General features: G+C 34.5%; 1 protein-coding gene across 6 annotated transcripts in view; it reads left to right on the top strand.

The window, feature by feature from the left end:
• The window catches only part of Dcaf6 (DDB1 and CUL4 associated factor 6), a 97345-nt gene that overhangs the window by 19009 nt on the left and 53830 nt on the right, over nt 1–24506 (top strand). For all 6 annotated transcript variants that reach the window (XM_015491880.2, XM_048810076.1, XM_015491879.2 and 3 more), the window contains exons 3-9: nt 748–933; nt 5299–5412; nt 7944–8079; nt 10196–10410; nt 16245–16338; nt 17915–18034; nt 18548–18808. In XM_015491880.2, the coding sequence (XP_015347366.1) occupies nt 5302–5412; nt 7944–8079; nt 10196–10410; nt 16245–16338; nt 17915–18034; nt 18548–18808 (937 nt within the window). In that variant the 5' untranslated portion in view covers nt 748–933; nt 5299–5301. The remainder of the gene's footprint in view (nt 1–747; nt 934–5298; nt 5413–7943; nt 8080–10195; nt 10411–16244; nt 16339–17914; nt 18035–18547; nt 18809–24506) is intronic.

Raw genomic sequence — 24506 nt, 5'->3', positions numbered from 1 at the left:
CCACAGGCTCACTTGTCAAGCTTTTGAATTTTTGCCAAGTTCTGTTAAGAGAGAATGAGTATCTTTGTGTAATATTAATTTGCATTTCTCTTACGAAAAAGGAGTATTTTTCTGTATTTTTTTAAGGGTTATTTGTGTATCTGCAGATTTTCGATTTAGATCTTTTGCCCATCTTTGAGGGGAAAAAAAATCAGGTCTTGTTGGTTATTTTTCCTTCCAAATTTTACTGCTAGGGGAATTTTTCCTTTATTTGCAGTGTATGTTAAATATATTAAAATTTTAAACTTTATATCTGTTACAGTAATTTTGGTCTTCATAATATAAGTAAGTTATTGGAACTTCTGCTATAGCCTCATCTGTACCATTTTGTTACTTTGACAATGAGTGATTTAAATTCAGTTTGTTTATCCTAAAAGGGAATAACTTAATCATCCAGCATCCCGTCAATATTAAAAGTCAGTCCAAATAGTTCTTTCTTAGTAGTTTTATGATTGAGTGAAATAAACCATGTAAGTGGAAAATGCACATTTGCTTTTCATGGCACTGTTCACATTGATGATAGGCAGTCTTCCCATCTCAGAGGGAAAAATATGTGAGATTCTGATTCTAATTATGATAGTTGGGAATTAAAGGATAATCTTTTGTTGAGATGAGAATGTTAATGAGAATTTATTACTTGTGATTATATTAAATATGAATTTCTTCCTAGGAAAAATTAATTACAACTACTTTCTCTGTGTGTTTTAGGTTTTGACGACAATTCGTTCAGGGCATCGAGCAAATATATTTAGTGCAAAGTTCTTACCATGCACAAATGATAAGCAGATTGTATCCTGTTCTGGAGATGGAGTAATATTTTATACAAATGTTGAGCAAGATGCAGAAACCAACAGACAATGCCAGTTTACATGCCATTATGGAACTACATATGAGGTACAGTGTTAGGATATCCATTCTATCTGTGGAAATGTTATGTTTTTGAATAAGAATGTGAGATGTGTGTGCATGTATATACACATAGATGTGTATATATAGGTACATATTCATGATAGATTAGAATTCAGCAAGCATTTGAGAAAATTTATCTTGATAGACTTGTGGATAAAGTTAAGAAATAAGATGCACGTAATAGTCTTATGAGATGGTTTGTAATTGCTTGAGCAAACATACTTTAAGGAAACAGATGCCAGCACTTTAAGGTTGCCTCTGTTACTGCGCTACATGGCTCTGCATTAGGTTTTAACCTCTCAAATACTTTTATCATGTGCTTTTGTAAAGTCATTGGTAGCAAACTTACTGTGTACGTTTGTTTCTGTTGCTAATAACACTGGGTAGATTATAAAGAGAAGAATTTTACGTGACTGATGGGTGTATATTTGGAGGTGCTGCCTTTCTGGCAGAGTCCTGAGGCACTGCAGGTTTTCATATGGCAGTAGACAGGGAACACCTGCATACACATATGTGCATGGGTATTGTGGTCTTATAAAACCACCAGCACTCAATCGGGGTTGCATCTTAATGGCCTGATCTAATCCCATTTATATCTCTTCAATACCTCTACCTCTAACAGTCATGGTTGGAACTAAATTTCTACCCTCTTACTACTCAGAATGGGGATTAAATTCAAACACATGAAATCCTGGAATTCAGAGAACTATATATCAAGATCGTAGCATTTATCAAATTTTCACATTAGAAGAAATACTAGTAGGCCAAAAAAGAAAAAAAAAAAAAAAAGAGGGAGAGATTTGTGGAATATCTGTTTATAAACTCAAACCTTGAGCTGAACTGAATGAGGTAGTGATTTATGACTCAGTTTATACTTCTTAATTTAGTTCAGAAATATCACTCACAGCACCTAGTGCACTTTTAAAATGTTTGCTTCTGATTTCTTTATATCAAAAACAATTAACCTGTTAATTGTTTTCCATCATTTGAATTTCAGTTCTTTTATATTATGTTTTGGAGTTTGCTTATATCAATAACAGGGAACTGGGTATTGTTTTTTACCCATTCTCAAAATTTTGACCCATCTTTGGAAATTTTAGTCAACTTAAAATTATGGTGAATAGTGATACATTTGGGTCTATTTATGTGTCTTATTGTTTGGGGTTTGTTTTGTTTTTGTGGGGCTGGGACTTGAACACAGGGCCTTGAATGTGCTGGGCAAGTACTCTACCACTGAGCCACACCCCTACTCTGTGTGTGTTTTCCAGTTTTCCTCTATTGATGGCATCTCCTTTTTTCATCCACTTTTCAAAGTGCTTGGAGGTCTTTGCTTTTGTCTGTTTTGTTCTGCTACTTGCTTAGAAGGTGGACATGCGTGTCTTTTATTCTGGAGGTTGCCTCGTTTGGTTTCTCAGGAATATTTGACAAAGCCTAAAGTCAGTATCCTCATACTTTCTCCTAAATGAAGGACTGTAAAATAGCTCTTATTTAATTTTAAATAATTATGTTGTTCAGAACTTGGTTATATTCTGTTTTCTTTCATGAAGTAGACAGTATCATTGTTCACTAGTCAGTGTTTAGGTTTACCTTTGTATTTACAAGATAAGTACCTTTGACTCATCATTCCTGATCTTTTTGTTCTTTAAAGTAAACCATTTGGCAGTACCTTTACTGGTACTTTTTTGATAAAAAATGATTTTAATTTCCTTTTCTTTTCTGTTATTTGTTGGAAAATGTCCTCTTTCTCCTCCTCACCCCCAATACCAGCTCTTGAAAGGCAGTTTTTCCAAGTACAGCCTTTGTTTGATGTTATTCTGTTCCAGGTGATAGCCTTAGTGTTCTGAGTTTCATTGTTTGAGGTCACAAAGTTAGCTTTCAATCTAATTGTGCTTCCTTTATAGGTGTTCGTTCTCTCTCTCTCTCTCTTATTTTTTTAACTATTTTCAGTTCTTTTTTTTTTTGGCTAGTTCTTTTGTATGTCACAACAATGTATCTTAGTATGGAATTTTCCCCCCATACTAGGGATTTATTGATGTTCTCATGTCATAAATTGGCATCTTCAATAATATGGGAAATTTGTAGTCAATAATAAGTCTTTGGTTATTACTTCTTCATTATTTTATTTACTTTGTGCTGGAATTTTGATTAGCTGTATATTAGACCTTCTTCTATCCATTGTTCTGAATTTTTGAAATTGAGGGGCTGTGGTTGTAGCTCAGTGGTAGAGGGCTTGCCTAGCATGTGTGAGGCACTGGGTTTGATTCTCAGCACCACATAAAAATGAATAAAAAAACTAAAGGTATAAAAAATGTTGTATCTGTTTATAAAAAAAAACACATTGAGAAAAGGCACATAAATCCTAAATATAGGGGGCTGGAGTTGTGGCTCAGTGGTAGAGCATTTGCCTAGCATGTGTGAAGCACTGGGTTTGACTCTCAGCACTGCATAGAAATAAATAAAAAAAGGTCCATCAACACCTAAAAAAATATTTAAAAAAATTTTTTTGTAGTTGTGTATGGACAGAATACCTTTGTTAATTTTTATGCAGTACTAACGATTGAACTCTTCACACATGCTAGGCAAGTGCTCTGCCACTGAGCCACAGTCCCAGCCCTAAAAAAAAAGAAAATTAAAAAAAAAATCAAAATGTATTGCTCAGTGAATTTGAATTATCACAAAACAAATCTGTTCATGTAACTGTCACCTAGAACTGTAGAACATGTAGCATGCCAGAAGCCCCCTCATCCTGACCTCTAAACCTCTAAATTTTTAAGTTTTAACACACCTTTGTTTTTCTGTTTTTGATCTTTATAGAAATAAAAACAGGATGGTTTTTTTCTTTCTTTCATTTTCTTTTTTTTTTTTTTTTGGCCTTTTTCCTTTTTCTCTTGGTGCATGGGATTGAACTTGAGTATCATGCATGTTAGGCAGACATTCTGCCACTGAGCCGCATCCCATTTCTGGCTCTGTTGTTTAAAAAACTGTTATTTTTGTGTCCGGCTTCTTTCACAAAGCTTTGAGATTCATCCTTGTTGATGATGATAGTGATGATTTGTTTTTTTAGTTTTTGGTTTTTTTTTTTTTTTTTTAATGGTACTAGGGATTGAACCCAGTGTCTTGTGCATGCAAGGCAAGCACTCTACCAACTGAGCTATATCCCCAGCCCAGATTTGTTCATTTTTATTGCTTATGTAGTATTTTATTTTAGAAGTAGATTATAGTTACTGTTCCCATTCTGTTGTTGGATAATTCAGTTTGTTTCAATCATTTGAGTAATTTGACCAGTGTTACTATGAACATTCTAGTGCATATCTTTAAGTGGCTCTGTGCAGACATTTATTTTTAGTGGAATTGCTAGGTTACAAGAGAGGCATATGAACAACCTTTAATTGATATTGACATATGGTTTTCCATTCTGTGTGTGTGTGTGTGTGTGTGTATTTATTTCTGTACCCTTTGTGTCTGAACCCTTTTGTACTTCCATTAACAGTGTTTATTTTTCCAGTTTCTCCATATACACATCAATACTCAGTATTATCTGTCTCTTTCATTTTGGCTGTACTGGTGGTATGTTGTAGTATTTCCAGGTGGTGCTAATTTGTATTTTTGATGCATGAATGAGTTTAACACTTTTTTGTGTACACAGTGTTTAAAAACAGAAAAATATCTTCCATGTATGGGAATGCTAAATACCCAAGATTGATAGTATGTATTTCTAGATATGGAGGGAAAGGGGAATTTTCTGCTAGACTTCACAGAGGACATTAACTTACATTATTGTCATAGCTAAGTTAGAAGTGGTTACAGGAACATCTAAATTATTCTTAACTTTTTGAAAATGTTTTTATTGTGGTGAAATACATATAATATAAAATTCTTCATGGTAGCCATATTTTGTGTATAGTACAGTGCCATTAATGTTGTTGTGTAACTGTCACACTATGTAAGATTCTTTTTGAGAGTTCAGTTTATCAGCGTTAATCATTTCAGCATTCCCCAGTAATTTTTTTAGCATCAGAGAGAACATTTATCATATACTTATAATATAATGATAATATTATTAGAAAAAGACATAAAAATTAGTTTTGGAATTGTTTGAACTAGTTAGCTAGTGGAGAATCTTTGAAGCTGGAGATTATTATCAAAGTTGATAAAAGCTTATAATATTAACTTTCTGTCTAAAGTGTATTATTCTGATTCATGGTGTAGGTAAGTCATAATTAGTTAAAATGAATGAATTTTAACTTAATGCTTTTAACTTAATTGTTTCATGAAATAATAGCAGTATGTTTTGAAGCCACCTGTTTCAATGTTCAATAAGGTTTTCTGTACTTCCATTTCTGTCTTCAGATCATGACTGTACCCAATGACCCTTACACTTTCCTGTCTTGTGGTGAAGACGGAACTGTTAGGTGGTTTGACACACGCATCAAAACTAGCTGCACAAAAGAAGATTGCAAAGATGTAAGAATCCAGTTTTTGTAGAAATGATGAAGAAAAGTTATGGTTATAATTACATTTGCACAATAATTTATCTTTGGGTGATTCAGGGTGAACTTTAAAACATTTCTCTAACATCTTCAATCATAAAATTTCTTAAATAAGGTATTTTTAATGAAGTTGAAGAACTTATATTTTAACTGCATATTTTTTAAGTATATCTGTTAACTGGACTTTGTGGGGCATGCCTGTAATCCCAGTGGCTCAGGAGGCTGATGCAGTAGGATTGCAGGTCCAAAGCCACCTTCAGAAATTTAGCAAGGCCCTAGGTAACTTAGCAAGCCCTACCACAAAATAAGAAATAAAAAGGGCTGGAAATGTTGCTCAGTGGTTAAGCACCCCTGGGTTCATCCCTGGTGTGTGTGTGTGTGTGTGTGTGTGTGTGACAATTTGTATAATTATTTAGCATATACTCTAGTATTGAAACTTGGAGAATTTGTCAATATCTCTGATTTACTCATGTAGACCATTTTGGTTAATCAGAATACCAGTGATAAAAGCTTATGTAAGTTCAGTATTTTCCCTCCAGCCCCCAATCTTTTAAAACAAGAATTATGTTATTTTTTTGAAAGAAAAAAGTCTGTCAACATGTTCATTCAAATTTAGCTCACTTCTCTAAAAGATATAGCATTATTTTCAATATTTGACTTTTCAGTACTATTTTAAACTTATATAAGCTCTGAGAAGTCATTCAGTCTTTTGGCCCACACTGTTAACTCCAAGTGTTGTTATTTGTCAAGCATTAGTTAGAGCACTATAGCTTTTTCTTGGATTTTTTTTCCCCCTCCTTCCAATACTGGGAATTTAATCCTGGGCCTTGTTCATGCTAGCCAAGTACTTACTCTACCACTGAACTGCATCCCTAGCCGTTGATTGTTTTGAAGAAGTAAATGAAAATAAAAAGTGTTACGCAGTTTCTGTTTACTGAAAGTTAACAAAAACAAGAATACTAGTAATAAAATTAAGTGTTGCTAACTGAACAAGTTACCGTAATTAATATGGTTTAGGAATGAAAAGATTGTTAATGTATTTGAAAAATATAATAGAAAACAAGAAGTAGAAATTGAAAAAATCTTAAATATACAAATTTTAATCAGTTTTGGTTTCATATATGCATGTGTGTATTTTTGCATAAACATACATAAGCAAATAGGAACTGGAGGCAGAATTCAGCTTAACATATCAGACTGTGGGAGCATTTGCAATACCTGTTTCTTAAAAATGTGCTTGATACTAAAATCTATTATTTCAAGTTCTTTTAAACTTTATTATAGGAGGATTTAGTTATGCTTTTCTAAACCAAATTTTCATGAAATAGAATAACCAGAGGAATTAACTACTAACAACTTAGAATTAGGAAAGGCACTGGTAAATCTCTTCTGGGTAATAATATTTTGAGGTTAATAAGCAAAGTTTAAGGTAAATTAACAAAGTGTGGCTATCCTGAATAGAGTAAAGAGCTTGAGTCATTAGCCGAAGTAATATGAAATCAACAGTGTACCTTACACACATATTTTTAAGGTGGTGGCACTTATATTTTCTAATGCATCTATAGATGTAAGAAGTTCCTTTATAGTAAGGTCTATCTTACTATAGAAGGGTTTGTATTTATTCATGTGCTGTTTCAGTTTTCAGCTGGTATGGAGAAAAGATTTTACCACTTGAGAAAACTTTGGAAATTTAAAATCAATTCAGAATATTTTGTTGTATTTTATTAGCAATGGATTATAGTTAAATATTATGAGTTTCATGTAATCATGAACACTTCTCAGACAAAAGCAAAGCAGATCATACTTCTACCTTTACTCTCAAGTGGACCAGGCATTTCTAATGGTATTAATGGCTTAGCCATCCATTACTAGGTAGTGTATGAATATTTTACATTTATAAATGCATGCTTATTGTTCATGAGCATGGGAATGTTTAGCAGGCACATCAGATAAGTATTATTATCATATGAAATATAGCTAGCTTTGAAGAAGGGGTTTCAATTATAGTAATGTAAATTTCTTGAATTATTCTCTTTGTAACAGCTGATGATCTGATGTCATTGCTTAGTGTTTTGTATATTTGAGCTAATTTTAATTTGCCCTCTTCCCAATATATTTTATATTACTCAAATAGTGATAGTTTTTTAAAATCTAAGGTTAGTGTTCTCTGTTATTATTTTGATTGTTTTTACAGTACTGTCAATCAGTTTTGGAATTGCTTATCAAGCTGTAAAGAAAAAAGTGATCTTTAGATTCATAAACTGTTAAAAAGGAATACTGACTATTTTGGGGGGGTTTCATATAGGACAAGTGTTTAGAAAGTAATTTTTAATAGAAACCTAAGAAATATATTAAAAGGAAACCTCTTTCCCCTCTTTTTGTTTTGCTGGTTTTATTAGAACTTCTGAGAAAAGTTATTTTCTTATTTAAGGGGAAAATGTTTTAAATATGGTATCATTGTTACTGTGTAGCTATATGTATTGGATATTGTCTTATCTTTTTTAGGACATTTTAATTAACTGTCGCCGTGCTGCCACATCTGTAGCTATTTGTCCACCAGTACCATATTATCTTGCTGTTGGCTGTTCGGATAGCTCAGTACGAATATATGATCGACGAATGCTGGGCACAAGAGCCACAGGTAGGGGGATTATAGAGAATATAAAGGACTGTCATTTCAAAGAACAAATCTTTATGAAATTTTCCATTAAAAGTTTTTGTTATAAACTTTCAAGAAATACAACATAGTTAAATAATATAGATTATTGTGTTTCTAAAAAAGCATCAAGTTTTTAAGACCCTTTGGGGATGATACTTTTAGTTTCATTTAAAAAAAAATTCTTTAACACTTTATGTATTAGTTTCCCAAAAATGCCATAATAAATCACCATATAATGAGTCTCTTAAAAGAAATTTATTGTCTTACGTTTTTGGAAGCTGGACATCTAGAATCAAGATGTCTCATGTTTTGTTTCTGTTGAAGACTCAGGAAAAATCTGTTCATGCCTCCCCCCCTCTAGATTCTGGTGATTGCTGCCAATTCTTGGCATTGCTTGGTTTGTTGGGTGTATCACTTCAGTCTCAGTTTCCATCTTTACATTCTATTCTCCTCTGTTTTCTGTGTCCAGGTTTCCCTCTTTTTAGGACATGAGCCACATTGAATTTAGGGTCTGTCTAATCCAGTATGATTCATGTCATGTAATTACATCAACCAAGACCCTGTTTGCAAAAAAGATTACATTCTGAGGTTCTGGGTAAACATGAATTTTAGGAGTACTCTGCTGTTTTTCAGTCAAGAGGACTCATGTTAAACATAGTAGGGTAAAAGAAAGATGAGTGACTTGGGTATTTATTATTGTATAGCATATATTTTTGCCTACCTATCTTCAAGTACTATTAGTGATGCTGCAGCATTCTTTTGTTGTTGTTTTGGTGCTGGGAAGTGAACACAGGGGCACTCATTGAGCCCCATCCCCTGCCCCATTTTGTATTTTATTGAGAGACAGGGTCTCAATTAGTTGCTTAGTGCCTCGCTTTTGCTGAGGCTGGCTTTGACCTCGCAATCCTCCTGACTCAGCCTCCTGAGCCACTGGGATTATAGGCGTGCACCACTGCGCTTGGCTAATCCAGTGCTTTTTCTCCTCATTCAGCATGATATCAGACCACTACTAGAATAAACAATTGAAAGCCAAATTCCATTAGCATTTTCTTAATAAAGGAAGGCCAGAATTAGTTTTAAGCATATACATACATAAACATGAGTATCAAATACACACACACACACACATATTCACATGTTTTAAACTGTGTGAAAAATAAAGTTGTCCTTGGGCAGAAACCAAGAGTGTCTTTTTTTTTAACATCATGGGCAGATTTATTTGGGTTTGTTTGTTTGCTTTTGACTCCATTACATACTCATGGAAGGTGGTGAAGTACTCCACCAGGAGAAGTTTGATGTTGACAGACTTCTGGTGACAGCAAGACTATGTCAGCACAATGATGCTAGTATTAATAGATTATGAAATGGGAATATTAGATGAGAGTTCTCCTGTTTTGAACTATGTCCTGTCAGTGTGGGTAGGCATATTTGGGGGAAACAGTAGTAGTAACAGGATATGAAATTGTAGGTATTATTATTATTATTTAGTTATAGTTGGACACAATACCTTTATTTTATTAAAATAAAGCCACAGTCCCAGCCCCTAATTATTGTTCTTAACAGATGGGAAACAACTGACAATTTTGAGCAGGACAGCACTTGATTGTGCACGTTTACATAGCTTTGTGGGGTTCTTGGAAGTCAGTATTCCTGGACCTCTAGGCCACAAAGTACCAGTTGTCCCTCCCTGTCATACCGAATTGTATTAAAGGCTACTGAAGTTGTTAAAATTGGAATCATAAGCTACTTAATATGCTACTAGAGGAAAGTAATTTTCCTGTTGTAGAATTTATGTTATTTTAGTTTGAGGGGAATTTTTGGAAGATGACTTTGTATAACCATGATCATGAACAAATTTATTAAATAACTGATATTTAAACAGAACATTTGTATGATTTGGAATTCCAGATAATCATGAATTTTTTTGTAGATGTTATCTTTATATGTATTCTTTTTTTGTTATAAACTCTTGAAAAAGCAACCCTATTCTAGATAATAAATGTGATAGCTTTAGATTTATATAGCTACAGTAAATCACATATTTCATAATTCAGGTTAAGAGTTTTAAGATGTTTTAAATAACACCCTCTTTTCTTAGGGAATTATGCAGGTCGAGGGACTACTGGAATGGTTGCCCGTTTTATTCCTTCCCATCTTAATAATAAGTCCTGCAGAGTGACATCTCTGTGTTACAGTGAAGATGGTCAAGAGATTCTCGTTAGTTACTCTTCAGACTACATATATCTTTTTGACCCAAAAGATGATACAGCACGAGAACTTAAAACTCCTTCTGCAGAAGAGAGACGTGAAGAGGTAGGTTTGCTCAAAACCATATTCTTTATTCAGTTAAGAAAATACTGATTGTGTTATTTCTGAGGCCTAAAAGCCGAATATATACACACAAACATACATGCATACATATATACATGAATCACTTATAAGGCACTTTGGGTTTAGGGAACAAGAACACAAAACACACCTGAAAGCACAGGGCTAATGAATGCGAAGGTGACTCTAGAGAAAAGTTTTTGTTTTTTTTTTAATAAAATATTTAAGCCAGGAAATGTGTTGCATACCTGTCTTCCTGGTGACTTGGGAGAATGAGGCCAGCCTGGACAACTTAGTGAGAATCTGTCTCAAACATGAAAAGGGCTGGGGTTGTAGCTTGGTGGTAGAGTGCTTGCCTCACATGCGTGAGGCCCTGGGTTCCATCCTCAGCACCACATTAAAAAATAATAATAATAATAATTAAAAAATAATGATATTGTGTCCATTAAAAAAAAAAAAAAGAAGTCGTTTTAAAAAATAAAATTGTTTTCTTTAACCTTGTTAAATTTCTTTCCATATATTGTTTTTCACTTTGGATTTTGTATTTTATAACGTCCCAACTGTTCACCCTATAGTTTGGCTGGTGAATGTCTTTTGAAATAAACATTGATTTTTATCAGTAGTGATTTAGGTATTGTCACAGTGCCCATTAGGAACATATTTTAAAGGTTACTGAACAGTAGCAATTTTGCAATTCCTATGAGATGCAAAACTAAACTCAGTGTTATTGTTGTTTGCACCAGGGATTGAACCCAGGAGTACTTAACCACCAAATCATATCCCAGCCCTTTTATATATTTTATTAGAGAGAGGTCTCATTGAGTTGCTCAGGGCCTTACTAAATTTCTGAGGCTGGGTTTGATCTCTGAATCCTCCTGCATTGGCCTCCTGAGTCCCTGGGATTACAAGCATGCACCACCGTGCCCAGCTAAACTCAGTTTTTCTAATTTCTTTATAAATCTGTTTTAGGATTTTAAATGTGAAAGTGCATTGTGTGAATTAGAAAGTTGACAAAGAAGGAGGGTATGTATGATGGCTAATGAAAGTTATTTATGAGTTTATTGGACTTGTTGAAAACACAGAATCTGCCTTGTCATTCTGTTGTTGCTTCTAACTTTCCCCTTGCAATATGTGGGTAAGTTACAGTCAGCTTTGCACCTGTAAGATGACTGGAGAGTTGGAAGTGCACAGATCTGTAAGTGGGCCAACCGGCTCAACTGCCAGAGTCCTTGGCCTGAAGATACTTGTGTCATCAGAGTGAGTGAGTGGTGCTGAGTCATGAACAGGTTCTTTTCCTCAACATGTTTTTCTCAGTAGTCTTTGTTGAATTAACTAAATAAGAAAAACAATTCTAAAATTGGAGTAAAATTATAAAAAAACCAATCCTACTTATAACAAAGTAAATGATTAGAGGATGTATATAGACAGAATTAATGATTCTTCCTGTTAATTTCAAATTTTATACTAAACCCTGACAGCAGTATTGAGACTAACTATTCTTAACTCACCAAAGGTTTATTGGGTGCCTACTGTACACAAGTTCTACATTCTACTCTGGAGAATTAAGGAGGACTGCGTAGGCATGGCCCTTACTCAGGGAGTTTGTTATCCAGTGAAGTATGCATATAAATAAATACATAAGAAATTGAATTCTAAAACTCAAATAGTAAAATTGTATTTATAAATACTGTGTTCTGTAAAAGAAGAAAAAGGGAGAAAATAATTGAGTGAAAACATGAGTAAAGGCAGTTTTTAAAGCATGAATAATAGTTTCTGATTTGTTTTCCTTTGTTTCCATATATTTGTGTATTTCTTGATTTGTTGGGGCCTCTTTATTTCCTCATGCCTTCTAAGAATTTTATATTTTGTATTTTTTTCCCTCAGTTTTATTTTTGCATTTTTTCTTTTTATCGTCTTTCTTCTTTTCCTCCAGTATCTTTTTGGCATTTCCCTGCCTGATGAACTTCTTTTTTGAATCCATTCTCTCCTTTTCTCCTGTTATTGGCAACCTTTCTCTGAAAATATATCCCAGAGGACTACTGCTTACCGTCCCGACCACACTACTGCCATGATGACAGGCATGAAAGTCTTTTTCCTCCATCATTTGTGTGGCTTTCTAACCAGTCTTTCTACTTTCACCTGCACGGTCCTTTAGTTACACAGCAGCCTCGTGATCTTTGAGACATGGGCCATGTTGTGTTGCTTTTCTGATCAGTGTGCCAGTGGCTCCCCATCTCCCAGCAAAGCCACGCTGAGGTCCTTTAAGACCTTATATTAAAAGTGCACATTTCTGCTCTTATTGATCTTGGCTCTACCCACATCCACCTACTTAGCAGCAGACAGGCTGAGCATGCTTCTGCCTTTGCACTTTGGTATTTGTTCTCCCTGAAATGCTCCTTCCCACATACCTGGGTTTTCCAAACCTCCGTGTTTATCAGGTCTTTGCTGTGACCATCTTCTTAGGGGTCATAATCTGCTCAAGAGGAGAGTAAATTCTATGACAATGGGAATTTTTTTCTATTTTATTCATTGTTTTTTTTCTGGATCTGGAATAGTACTCTTTTTTTTTTTTTTTAAAGAGAGAGAGAGAGATTTTTAATATTTATTTTTTAGTTATCTGTGGACGCAACATCTTTGTTTGTATGTGGTGCTGAGGATCGAACCCGGGCCGCACGCACGCCAGGCGAGCGCGCTACCGCTTGAGCCACATCCCCAGCCCTGGAATAGTACTCGCTCCAAGATCTATAACAGTAAATTTTCTAACATCTATAATAATACATAAAAGGTGATCAAAAATATTTGTTTAATGACTGAATAAATGTTGTGCCATTTCAGTCCTCTTGACTAGGTTATTTCGCATATTCTTCTCCATATCAGACTTGTTATTTTTAATTTGAAAAGATTTTGTTCTAGGGCTAGGGTTGTAGCTCAGTGGAAGAGTACTTGCCTAGCATGTGTGAGGCACTGGGTTCGATTCTCAGCACCACATACAAATAAAATAAAGGTCCATCAACAACCAAAAACTATTTTTTTAAAAAAAGATTTTGTTCTTGTAATGCAAAAAAAAAAAAAAAAAGATTTTGTTCCAAAAATAAATTATAATGGTGGTCCTTTGCTTGCATATTCTACATATAGTTCTTCCAAAGGGTGAGGCCTTCTTTTCGGAATAATTGAGCTTTTGGACTGTTGCCACACTGATCTTCCCCTGTTCTAGATAAACCTGAGGTCTCCTGTGTAGATTTTATGATTTTTCAGTCGTTCTTTGCCATACTTTCACATGATGTGGCTTTTGTGGGATGTGCTTTTTTTTTGTCTCATTTGCTGGAGATGTTAGCAATCCACTTCACCCCATTCTTGTTGCTTGGTTTGGTGTCCAGGAGAAATCAGAAAATCTACAATTAAGCTGTCACTAAGGTTTTAAAATAAAACCTCCTTAATCGTGAGGGGGGTGGGAATCAATGTTATTTTATTTATTTGTCTGTTTTCTTTTCTTTGTGCTAACGATTATATCAGGGCCCAACACTTGCTGGACAAGTGTTCTATGAATGATCTACATCCCCAGCCCTTGACTGTTATTTGAAAGAATAAAATAAAAATAAAGAGAGTACAGAATGAGAGAAAATGTTTCTAAATTAAAACTCTGATTAGATTGTAGAATCCAGAATGTATAAAGAATTTTACGAAAATGGGTAAAGAATTTAAATAGACTTTTTTTTTTTCCCTAGAGAAAATACACAAGTAAGTGGCCGATGAGCACATACTGAGGTATTCAGCAAAGCTAGTTATCAAGGAAGTGCAAATCAAAACCAGAGTCAGGCATCACTTCACACACATCAAGATAGCTAAAACCAAAAGGAAAAAAAAAAAAAAAAAGACAAACAATAACAAGTTGGTGAGGATGGGAAGAGGTTGGAGCCCTTATACTCTACTGGTGGGAAGGTAAAATAGTGTAGCTGCTTTGGAAAAGGTTAGTAGTGCCTAAAAAATTAATGAGTTATCCTGTGACATACATATTGGTTATTTATTATTCATGAATAATGGCACCATTATTCAGAATAGCCACTAAGTGGAAATATCAATGTCTTATCAGCTGATGAATGGATAAACAAAATATGTTATATCCATAGGATGGAATATTATTCAGCTATAGAAAGGAATGAAATATTGATAAGTGTGAATGAAATTTGTGTCAGAAACCTTGCAGGGGCTAGGGTTGTGGCTCAGCAGTTGAGCACTCGCCTAGCACGTGCAAGGCCCTGGGTTCAGTCCTCCGCACCACATAAAAATAAATAAACAAAATAAAGGTGTTTTTAAAAAAGAAAAAAGAAAATCTTGGAACCATTATGCTAAGTGAAAGAAGCCAAGTACACAAGACCTTATGTTGTATGATTCCAATTATATGAAGTGTCCAGAATACACAAATCAATAGAAAGAGAAAGTAGATTAGCAGTTTCTAGGAGCTGAGTTGAATTGACAGGTGTGGACTGGCTGCTAATGGGCATAAGGTTTCTTTCTGGGATGATGAATATGTTCTGGAATTAGATAGTGACAATAGTTGCACACCTTTGTGAATATACATTCAGATTGTAGACTTTATAAAATGTTGAGCATTATGGTACGTGACTTGTGTTGCAATGTAAATGTTAAGAAATGTAGAAGTTAAAGGAGTTCTCAGATGTGTCAGGTGCAATGAACGTGTCAGGTAGTCACTTAAAGGTGCCATTTGACCTGACACTTAATTATTAATCGTATTGTTATCACTTTTATCATAGATCTGTGAACTTGCCGAGTGATCCTTTCATTGGTGATCTTGGTAGAGTGAAATCAGTGGGAACATTGACTGCAGTATTGAGGAGGGAATGGTAGATGAAGTGAATGTAGACTTTTCGCAAGAAGCTTCAGAGTAGAGTTAAAAGCAGGAAAAAGAACTCTAGCTGGGGAGAAATATAAAATTGAGGGGGTTTTTGTGTATTTGAGAGAACAAGGTGAAAGGAGACATACAGATGTAGAATAAAGAGGATAATTATTGAAGTGAGTTTGAGGATTTGGAGAAATAAAAAGCACAAGTGGAGAGATTAGGCTTAAGCAGAGTAAATGATCCTTACCTTGGGGAAGGTTTGAAGTAGTTATGAAGGTGTAGATAAAGGACAAATTTATAGACTTAAGCTAAGGAAATAGATACATATTTCTACAGGGCTTTCTTTATGTTTTTCTGAAGTAGAAGGAAAAGTTATTATCCAAAAATGAGGGCAGCAAGTTGGAGTAGAAAGTTGAGGAGTGAAACATCTTTGATATAGATGCTGGTGGAATTGGAGAGTGAGTTGTCGAGACTAAGTGAAAACAGTAGCTCCTGTCTTTGGGTGAGTGTGCTTTACCTAGACTCACCTGCAGGACTGAGGCACACAGTTCACTTACTTTTGTCAGCTTGAAGGTGAAGGAGGCAGGAGTAGAAATCACACATACATGATATCAAAGTTACCTTCAGACTTTAGGTTGAAGAGATTTAGTAAAAACTGTCAGCATCACCAGATGTTTACCATCATGAATAGTGCAAAAGACTGATGTCATTTATATCAGGGTTTCATTTTGATTTGGCGTCTCATTTCCATACTGAATAAAGAAGGTAAGAAGACGGCAGTAATCTGTTAGACTTAAAGTATGCTTTGTGAATTGAGGGTGGGAGGTACAGCTCAGCGGCAAGCATTTCCCTAGCATGCATAGGCCTGGGGTTTGAGAGCAAATGTCCCAGCACAGGGACACGGGGAGTTGAGAGCAAATGAGCTTTCTTTTAGACTTAACTTTTTATTGTTAATTTTTAGTTACGACAACCTCCAGTTAAGCGTTTGAGACTTCGTGGTGACTGGTCAGATACAGGGCCCAGAGCAAGGCCTGAGAGTGAACGAGAACGAGATGGTAACTATACGTTGGTCAGCTTTTTTGGGGGGTATATGGTATTTTAAAAATTAATATTGTAACTCAGTTCCAACTTTATCACTATTATAAAGGATGCTACAGTGAATTTCCGGTACATCTCTCTTGGTGTGCTTGTGTAGATATATCTTAGAATAAATTCCTATAAGTAGAATGGCTGAAGAACATCATTAGAACATTTAATTTAGATAGTTATCAAATGACTCTCCAAAAATGTTGCACTAATTTGTATTTTTACTAAAAATACAAAAATGCCCATTGAGCTTAGAACATTGGGTATTATCAGACAATTTTTACTTTCTGTTAGATACAAAGATGAGTGGAAATTCTCAAATTTGTAATATGAGAGTTTTATAATAGTATATCCATCTTTCTTTCTTTCAAGTGCCTTTTATAAGTGCAAAAAAATACTTTGGGAGATTTAAGATGGCACACTTTAGAGCAGGGCAGAGTGGCACATAACTGTAATCCCAGCAACTTGGGAAGCCGAGGCAAGAGGATCACAAGATCAAGGCCAGCCCTGTCAACTTAGCAAGACCATTTCCAAAAGGGGGGTGGTGAGAGTGGGAATATGACTCAGTGATAAAATACTTCTGGGTTTAGTTTCCAATATAAAAACTAGAAAATGAAGGCTCACTTTAGAATAATCTGAAAGTATTATATATTAATTGAGTCTTTAGCCAAAATATTACTCTAATGACTTCTAAAACTCATGATTAAAAGTATATTATTTTGTATATTATCCTCAATATTATTTTACAATACATATTTAAATGTGAAGCTATATAATATAAAGTGCAGAAGTCTAAATCCATAGAAAACGTAAGAACAAATGTTAAATGACTTGACTGTAGAATAGAGTTGTCATGTTTTAAATTTGATATTATACTTTAAGTTTTAAAATGCCCCTAAGAAGGCTTGTTTATTTAACATGGTGAAAGGAGTAAAGGAAGAGACACAATACTTTCTGGTTTCAGCTAATTTTACATATCCAGAATTTGCTTATAAAATGATGAAAATTTAGTTTTTAGGAAAATTCATGCAAAAGCCCAATTCCACTTATATCTGTTTGATGATAATGCTCTAGTAAGAGGAAAAGCCATTTTTCAGTCTGTTTAACTTAGAACTCACGAGCCCTTTCTAGCAAGGCACTCTTACTTAGACTTAAAACTGTAGATAAATTAGGATAAGGGTGGGAGATGTGGAGGTACCTAAGAATAGGAAAATATGAAGGAGATGCAAACCATATTTTTCACTGGAAGCATATTTCAGATATTGGAAATTAGCTGGAGCCAGAAGGTATTTTGGTTCTTCCCTCCCTGCTTGTTCTCTTGCAAATAAAAAAAGGATTTTTCCATACATAGGGAAAGTCACTCATACAATTGCTATAAATTGCAGTGAGAGCTTTCATGGATATTTCAGTATTCCTATAATTTATGTAGGTAAGTTGATTTTTTTAAAATTGCTTGCACTTTAAAGCCTTCAAATCTAGGTTTTTGTGTTAGTAAAAGAGCCTGACTGATTAGTAAAATCCCTAATAAGGTTCATGTTCTAATAGGAGAGCAGAGTCCCAATGTATCACTGATGCAGAGAATGTCTGACATGCTGTCAAGATGGTTTGAAGAAGCAAGCGAAGTTGCACAGAGCAATAGAGGCCGAGGAAGGTCTCGACCTAGAGGTAATTTTTCTTATTAATTATAAGCATCAGAAAGCTGGCAAAAGCTGCTTATGAAATCCATTTATTTATATCATCTAAGTTATACTGTTTTATATCTATAATAACCATAAGGTTTGTATAGTTTGTCCTTTCCAGTTACACCAAATCTACCCTTTATTTTGTTTTTCTCAAAAAAACAAAATAGAGAAGATTCTGAAATTCCTCATTGTTAAGCCCTTTTTAAGTGTACTTTGAGAATGGAAATATGCAAGATTCTATGAGCAAATTTTTATATCATTGAAAAGATTGATTAGTTTAACAGGAATGTGTTGTAGATAGATTTTTTTTTTTTAAACCTCACTACTAAACCTATTTGGTCAAGTGAACCACACCACAGTGGCTGTTCTGGTATTCTAAAATTATAAAATTTGTGTGTGCTTTGCAGTGTGTATGTATTTCATGAATGCATCTTTTGAAATTGTTGATTTATTAAAGCATTCAATATTTGAGTTTGCACTGACCTGTTTTTGGAAGGTGGAACAAGTCAGTCAGATGTATCGACTCTCCCTACGGTCCCATCGAGTCCTGATCTGGAAGTGGGTGAAACTGCAATGGATGTAGATACTCCAGCTGAACACTTTCTTCAACCTTCTACATCTTCTGCTGTGTCCGCTCAGGTTCATGCAACATCCTCTTCTACAGAAAGCCCTCATTCTACTTCTTTGCTGTCGTCTCCAGACAGTGAACAGAGGCAGTCTGTTGAGGCATCTGGACACCATACACATCATCAGTCTGGTGAGGATATTACTCTTCAAGTAGGCTGTTGTTCCTCTCTTGATTTCTGATAATGGAAACTTTACAGGTTGTTTTGAAAGATACTAAATCACACCAACTTCTTGCTGGAATAAATGATCAAAATGACATACAGTGTATGAACATGTGACCTAAACACAAAATTCAAGTTTGCCTAACTTGTGTAAATTTTAACACATAGCAAGAATCTTCAGTTTACACATAACAGTTTTGAAAAAAAATATGTACCAACAGGTAGAGTTTTGGCATAGCTTAATGCATTTCATTTAAAGATTATTTACAAATCATTATAGACCAAAATATCTTTCTAGATTTATTTGGTTGTGTATGTATATTAAAGAGATAGTAAAAATGTAGCTTGTTGTTATTAGTTCTGTGGTTTTATATTCTTGATTATTTTTTCTTCAAATCATGAAATACTTTTAGTATGCTTTCTGTTGGATATGGTTTCTTGTTAACAACACAATATGCTTAAAAAAAATGTTTCTCCAATACATTTATGTAAAAAATAAGTATTTTACTAAATCCTTATCTTCTTGACACTTGATGCTATTGAAAATAAATCCATTCCTAAATTGTTTAAATACCGTTTTTTTCTCTTCTATGAAATGTACAGTATTTAAATAGTAATTTTCAATAGATATGGATATAGTTTAGTTGAGATTTTAACTAAATACATGTAGTCATAATAACCAATAAGATGTTTATTTATTTATTTTTTTAAGGTTTTCCTAAAGAAGCATTTTACTTGATATTGAGCCAAAAGTATTAGCAAGAGATACAGCTGGTGGGCCAAGCTGAAACCTATAAAAATTCCTAACAGCTTCACTGCCAAGCTGTCACTTTATTCTTGCTTCTCTAGAAACTGATGCCAGATCACCATATATGGGATGTTTTAAATTGAGCACTATTTTTCAGTATATCCCATTTATAGTAATTCATTTTCAGTTTCTATAGGAATAGAAGCCAAGTCAATTACATAACTGTTAACAGTATGTACATTTTATCCATGATAAAAGCTAAAGATGACCTACAAAATTAGTTTTTCCACGTTTTGATTGATAGCATTTCAACGAAAGGGCAAGTAGAGTATTTTGTTGGGTTTGAGACCTAGGGCAAAAGAAGTTAAAAATTTGTTTTCCGAAGCAGGTAAATTGGTAAAAGCAAAAATTTTTAAAGTGATAGCATTCTTGGATATATTTGTAAAGAGTTTGATGAATTACAAGTTATCAGGAAAACTTAGCAAGAAGACTATCTGATCCATGCTCAGGTGCCAATGAGTCTTACCTAACTCATTATGATTGTTTATTCAACACATTTATGAGTTAAATATTTTGGGGCTTCATTCTAAAACTTTTTTTTCATGGATAAGTAACATACATTAATACTGTATTTCAAATTGCTAAGCTCCTTTTAGTAAAAATAGTAGTCATTTGAATCGCTGATATAATTTTTTTGTGTTGATCGTTGTTAGAATATTGCTTAGCACCTTTGCCCATAAATTTTTCAGAGAGCAAGGAAATGTTCTTAAGTGAGAGATTATTGAGAGATTTTTGGTTGACTAAACTGTGGATAATTAAAATATTTTAGTGATTCTGAAATAGACTATTAAAGAAAATAATTTGATATTAAATATAATATCTAAAGGTTATGACTGTAATTGTTCTGACAGTAGCCCTTTGGTTTTTCCCAGAGTTCAATATTTCAGCAGTAAGAACTTAATGGGTTTTGTTTTGTATTATGTTTGCTTTTTTGCACAATCACTTTCACATGTAAAAAGATTATCAAAGTCCAGATAGTTTTATAGATATGGGGAATTGTCCGTTGGGGGACTATAGTAGTGGAAATTTCAACATAGAGCCAGGATTCCTGTTAGTACCTTGGATAGAGACAGAAAATAAAAACAAGTATGTTTCTGTCTGCACTTGCTTTGCTGCAAAGACTATGTAAATGTTTATCCCTTTCCTTCATATCCCTTGCATTTCCAATATTGAAGGAAAGGGACAGTGTGAAAAATTGCCAGGCAAAACTCCACACTGGTTGAACCCTAATTTTTTGGTTTTCTTAGTGTACAACTTAATCTATGGTGGTGAAGAAAGTCATGACCAATTTCAGGGGGTATCCCACAAGGTGGGTCTGAGAAGTCAACACTGTTGCCGTCCAACTACACAAAATGACTATTTACCCCTTCCCATCTCTCAAATTTAGCACTCCATGCATCCTTGACCCACCCTCAGCTGGTAACTTTTCATTCACAGTGAAAAGAAATGCACTCATTTTCCTGCTATTGAATCTCCCAGCTTTCCAACATCTGTGTCACATTATCTGTGGTAGAAGCAGAAACACATTTTGGAAGAAATGTTTCTTTTCCTGTCAAGTGCTAACTGTTGCAGTTCCCATCCCTTTACAATTTCTCATGGACTTTGTTCCTCCCACATCATTATTTCCTGTTCTGCTGAATTCTTCCTTTTGGCCTCAAACATGTTTTTGTCTCCTTTCTTTAAAAGATCCACTCTTAAGAATTCGATATTTCCTTATAGCCACTTTACTGCCTTGTGTCTCAGCCCCTTTTATAATTATGGTCCTCAAAATTGCTTACATATACTGCTTTCATATTCTTACGCATTTATTCACCAACCAACTGAAATCTGCTTTTTAAAGTCGTCCTTCTCTGAAACTTTATTTTTATCAAAGCCACAAGTGACTTCCATTTTGCCAGATTTACAGGATACTTCCCTGTTAGTATCTTCATAGATTTTGTTTGACACAGTTTCATTTCAGAGTCTGTCACTTCTTTCTTGGAACATTCTCCTTCTTGGCATTGATGACACCACATTTGCCTGTTTTACTGATAGGTTGTGTCTCGTTTTCAGTAACCATCATTCTGAGTGTCTTATCTACTTCTTGTCTACCCCCTGGTCCTGGCTCTCTTGTTTTTTCTATATACTCTCTATTCCTAGGTGATTCTATCCATTCTCCATAGATATTAATGATGCCTCTAAGTTTATAACTCTTAAAGTTATATCAATAGTCTGATCTTATACCTCGAGTTCCAGCCTCCTGTGTGCAATTGCTATTATTTTTTTTTTTTAATATTTAGTTATAGGTGAACACAATATCTTTATTCCATGTGGTGCTGAGGATCGAACCCAGTGCCTCACACGTGCTAGGCGATCGCTCTACCTCTGAGCCACAACCCCAGCCCCGGTAATTTTTATTTTTATTTTATTTTTTATTTTATTTATTTATGTGTGTGTGTTTGTGTGTGTGTGTGTGGGGGGGGTGTGCTGGGGATTGAATCCAGGTCCTTGTGCATGTGAGTCAAACACTCCACCAACTGAGCTATATTCCCAGCCCTATAATTGCTATTTTTAACACTTCTTTTTGATTATGTTTAGACATCTTGAATTTAATCAGTTCTGCTGAAACTTTATTCAGCCTTCTACCTTTTCTGACACCAAATCAGTTCTATCTTAGTTCATTTATGACTAAATTATAATGCTACCTATTTGCTTATTTTAAAAGGCCATGAGTTATTTATTCTCTCCTCTCCTTCATGTCTCATACCCAGTTCATCAGCAAGTCCTATTGGTTCTGTTTATAAAATATTTTTACTTCCTTTCCTTTTACCATAATTTCTTGTCTCCTTGCCATCTACTTTGTTTCCTTATAAGTTATTATCCATGGAGCAGGCAGAATGAGTATTTTAAAATATTAATCAGATTATATAATTGCTGTTTAAAATCTATCAAACTCTTTGTTGTGGACCTATAAGGATCTACATGGCTTTCATCTGATTCTACTTTCTCAGTCCAAGATGAGATGTTCCAAACATACTGATTTCCTTTCATTTCCTTTGATGTGTCAAATTCTCTTCTGCCCCTGTCCTTCTTTCTGGTTCTGAACCTAAATTGTTACTGTTCTCAGTACCTGGGAAGTCTACCCCATAGCTTATCACATGGCCAAATTCTTTTTCCTTAGGTCTCAGTTGAACTACTACCCAAGAGAGATCTTTTGTAACCGTCCTAGATAGAGTCCTTTTACTCTCTGTAAATTTTTACACTCCTTTCTATTACCCTGTTTTATTTCCTGAATAGTACTTACAAATTTTTCTAATTATTTCATTTTGACTGATTTGTTTATGACATTTACTGGAATATGCTCAAACAAAAACAGGGACATGTCTTATCTCTAATGTTTTTGAGTGTGTCCCTCCAACCCCTACAATAATAGCCATTCTATCTATGAGAATTTAGTTAGACCAATTTAAAATTGGTCTAGCAGAGTATAGTCTATTTAGTGTTATTTTGATGATACCTAGGAGAGATGCAACGATTAGGTATCCAGTTATCATTTTGGATCCATTATCTTCCCTGCACTGCCTAGGCCGTATTTAAGACTGTGTAGAGGGGCTGGGGTTGTGGCTCAGTGGTAGAGCGCTTGCCTAGCCCATGTGAGGCACTGGGTTTTAACCTCAGCACCACATGAAAATAAAGAAATAAAATATTGTGTCCATCTACAGCTTAAAAAAAAAAGACTGTGTCGAGCCAAGCCTGGTGGCAAATGCCCATAATCCCAGCAGCTCAGGAGGCTGAGGCAGGAAGCTTAAGAGTTCAAAGTCAGCCTCAGCAAAAGTGAGGCGCTAAGCAACTAAGTGAGATCCTGTCTCTATGTAAAATACAAAACAGAGCTGGGGATGTGACTCAGGGGTCGAGTTCCCTGGGTTCCATCCCTAGTACCAAAACCAAATAAATACAAATTTTCTAAACATTACACACATTTATATATTATGTATATTTGTGTATACATTTTTTAAAAGATATAACGTGTATTTCTATGTCTGTTAAGCATACTGTTTATTTAGTTAATTGATGAGTTCCTTTCCTAGCCTCGTTAAAAAAAAAAATTTAACCTAAGGGAGAAAAAAGCCACCAATTAGCCTCAAAAAAAAAAAAAAAAAAAATTCTCCTTTAAATAGCACTGGAAACACTGAATAAATGATTCCTAAGATTATTGTAACTAAATCTTGATTTTTCAAGGAGGGAGCATAAGTGTGTCTATCTGGAACCTGCTGCTTATTTGCCATATCACTAAGTGGTTCTAGAATGAGGACTTCTATCCTCATAAAATGTCTTGGCCGCTCATGAGGGAGGGCTTGGAACTGGGGTGAAATTGGGTGAATTCTTTGTGAGTTTTTTCTATTTGGTTTTGATATTTAGAAGAATTTCACAAATAAGTACTCTTTTATTATGGTAGTCTTCTTCTGAGAGGTAAAATGACAAACCTTATGGCTGTATAATAATGCTTTATATTATGTTGCTAAAAGCATTACTATTAGCTGACTATAAACATAGTATCTATATGGAACTGTAAAGGAAGTAGCTGTGCCTAGGGCATCCTACTTCCTACTAGCAAATTTACTAGGAAGAGCTAACAATGAGAGACATTGATGATACTTGAACTATTTTTTAAATCTTAATTACTAATTGAATAAAATTATTTCTAATAATAGTGATTAGTGTTTCTGGCATGATTGATACTTGAAACAGTAAAACAAAAATTTTACTCTTATAATCTGTATATGAGAGGCTGAAAGTTATTTGGTAGTTTGTATAGTTTGCTGTCACTGAGCGAAATTCTACATGCTCTAACCACTAAATATACCACTGTCAAGTCTTTA

This window comes from Marmota marmota, unplaced genomic scaffold (genome assembly GCF_001458135.2).
Source record: "Marmota marmota marmota unplaced genomic scaffold, marMar, whole genome shotgun sequence".
In the NCBI taxonomy this organism is placed as follows: domain Eukaryota; kingdom Metazoa; phylum Chordata; class Mammalia; order Rodentia; family Sciuridae; genus Marmota; species Marmota marmota.
This window is presented reverse-complemented; position numbering and strand designations above follow the sequence as displayed.